This window comes from Triticum dicoccoides, chromosome 5B (genome assembly GCF_002162155.2).
Source record: "Triticum dicoccoides isolate Atlit2015 ecotype Zavitan chromosome 5B, WEW_v2.0, whole genome shotgun sequence".
In the NCBI taxonomy this organism is placed as follows: domain Eukaryota; kingdom Viridiplantae; phylum Streptophyta; class Magnoliopsida; order Poales; family Poaceae; genus Triticum; species Triticum dicoccoides.
This window is the reverse complement of record NC_041389.1, coordinates 722,408,409-722,411,023: the sequence shown is the minus strand read 5'-3', so window position 1 is coordinate 722,411,023 and position 2,615 is coordinate 722,408,409. Positions and strand designations below refer to the sequence as shown.

The 2,615-nt window shown below is 44.9% G+C and overlaps 1 protein-coding gene across 1 annotated transcript in view; it reads left to right on the top strand.

The window, feature by feature from the left end:
• The first annotated feature begins 1,843 nt into the window (after positions 1-1,843).
• LOC119313008 (GDSL esterase/lipase At5g42170-like) overlaps positions 1,844-2,615 on the top strand; it is a 7,358-nt gene continuing 6,586 nt past the window's right edge. Inside the window, exon 1 of the mRNA XM_037588812.1 lies at positions 1,844-2,219. Coding sequence (XP_037444709.1) covers positions 1,925-2,219 — 295 coding nt within the window. The 5' untranslated portion in view covers positions 1,844-1,924. The remainder of the gene's footprint in view (positions 2,220-2,615) is intronic.

The window sequence follows — 2,615 nt, the reverse complement described above, 5'->3', positions numbered from 1 at the left end:
TATGTAAAAAAAATATAGTTGCACTCTGTCCTGCTTCAATCCAGGCTACAATTTTAGGTGCATATATGCGTACGTCCTGCTAACCCAAAAATACTAGACATACAAAGATTTGTAAAAGCATGTAAATTGTTTGTACGTGTAGCATTGCTGCTGCTAACCGGCCAATTAACCCATGCATGCATCGATCGTGTACAGGCGTGGACATCTTTAATTTACGTTTAATCTTGCCGGTGCTGAAATTATCAAGTACTAGAACGTACTACGTGTTAAGGAAAATACTACACACACGGGGCTCCCACGACGGATCTGCTGCCTGCTCTTCTCTAATTGGCTCCCCTTGATTTTCACTGGGGGCCCGCCCTCACTTAATCAAATTTCAACCAATCACTATTAACCACCCCGTAAACGCCCTGTGGTAACTGCGTGTGTCTAGCATCTCTCACGTGCTAATCACTGTCATACCTAATCACACGCAAACATTTGATTAATTATGTGTGGTTGGGTACATATGCATACATGTAGGATAAGGACTGCCGTCCGTTTGCCTCATGGCTCGTTACATCAATCAATAATTATGATTATGATATGAGGTTGTACGTGACCTACTAGCGTATCTTACTCATGTGCAGTGCCAATCCACATTCCGCTGTCCTCATCATCTAGTTTTGGCCAAGAAAATATATTCATATATAGCTTGATATATAATCAAAGTCGATCAGGACCAACAATTTAAGCCGATCGCCATCGTGCTCGTGCATGTTGGTACGTGCCTTATCATATCGATCGATATATATACATCTTTTTCATAGAAGAAAAATCATCTAACCGAATGCATGCACTGTTTGATTAAGGGGCTATCAAGACGCCATTGACACTCCAACTGCACGCAAGTGAGTACCACAGTACTTCACACTAGCTTGAACTATGAACTTGTATAGCCCACTACTCGTTGGGAGAGAATTCCTTATTTGGCCATTTTTTAAATTTTGCTTTCCTTTTCGGCCCAAAAACTTTATTTCTTCCCTTTTTGACACTCAAACTTTATTTTGTTTCCTATGTAACACTTTCGTCAGTTTTTCCTAGTAACGGTGTTAAGTCTGACCTAAAAAGACCATTTTACCCTTACATGCTAGGTTCAAATAAGTACTATGTGTATAATCTTGATAATAATAATATGAGTGAAACAATAACGACAAATTCTTTTTTTGCGGGATAAAGAGAACAATGACGACAGATCCAACCGATCAAGAGCTAGCTTCTACCGGTGGCATGAGGTAAGGTAATAGACGAGCGTGCACTGTTCCAGTCAAAATCAATTAAGCTGCTAGCTTCCTTGCTTCTTGTGCTTGCTTTGCACCTAGTGTATTAGCTCCTTAAGCACCGATACGCACACAAGTACTCCTACACGACAAGCATGCACACACACTCAGTAAGCACGCACGCATGCAAGCGGCAGCAAGCACGCACGCAGCACGGCAGCAGCAAGGCAGCAAGCACGCGCGACGGCGGCGGCGGTGGCAGCAGCAAGGGCGCGCTCGTGCAGTCGGCCCCAAATACTCGATCCAATCTTTTTTTTTCCTGACATATTACCACCAGGGACAGAATTATCTTTCTACATGCCATTTAACATTGCTGGATAGAAAAATGGATGAAAGTGTCACAAAGGAAACAAAATGAAGTTTAAGTGTCAAGAATGGAAGGAAAAAGTTTTTTAGGCCAAAAAGGGAAGCAAAATTTAAGAAATGACCAAATAAGGAATTCTCCCACTCGTTGGAGGGACACATGTGTGTGTATAAATAGGGTGGCAGAGGCAGAGTGGTTGGTACACAGTTCACATCCTCCATTGCAGCTAGCTAGGTAGCTGCATTCGGTTGAGGCCAACCGGCAACCACACACCACAGCTCATTACTAGCTAGCAGCAACGATGAGGAGGCTGCGGTTGCAGCAGCTCGCCGTCGTCGTGGCGGTACTGGCGGTGGTGCGCCCGGCTCTGTGCCGGGAGCAGCAGAACAATGGGACGGCGGCGGTGGCGGGCGAGGAGAGGGGGAGCCCGAGGGCGACGGCGGTGATCGTGTTCGGCGACTCCATCGTCGACCCGGGGAACAACAACAACCTGCACACCCAGATCAAGGCCAACCATCCGCCCTACGGCAAGGACTTCGACGGCCACGTCGCCACCGGACGCTTCTCCAACGGCCTCGTGCCCTCCGACCTCGTCGGTACGTCCGCGTCCATCGTCGTCTGCATGTCCTTATCACTGTGCTCGTGGTTTGTCTAGGGTCACCATATTCTTTCTTTTCAATGAAAGCACAGGATCATCTCCCTGCCCGCGGGGTCGTGGTTTGTTTTGGACATCAGCATAGTGTGTCAATACATGTACAAAATCCATAAAAAGCTACTATGTGTTAATGTCAGGAAATATTCGAGACTCGTTGCAAAACATAAAAAGAAATATTCGAGACAAATTCGCACATATGAGTTCAATTCTAAGTATCCATCACATTAATACTGTATAAAATTTGAATATTGAACCGAGAACAATGACTTAACGCAATTGGCTACATATTTTTTATCCATAGCAAAACACAGGTGCAATTTTTAAATAAAGATAGGAG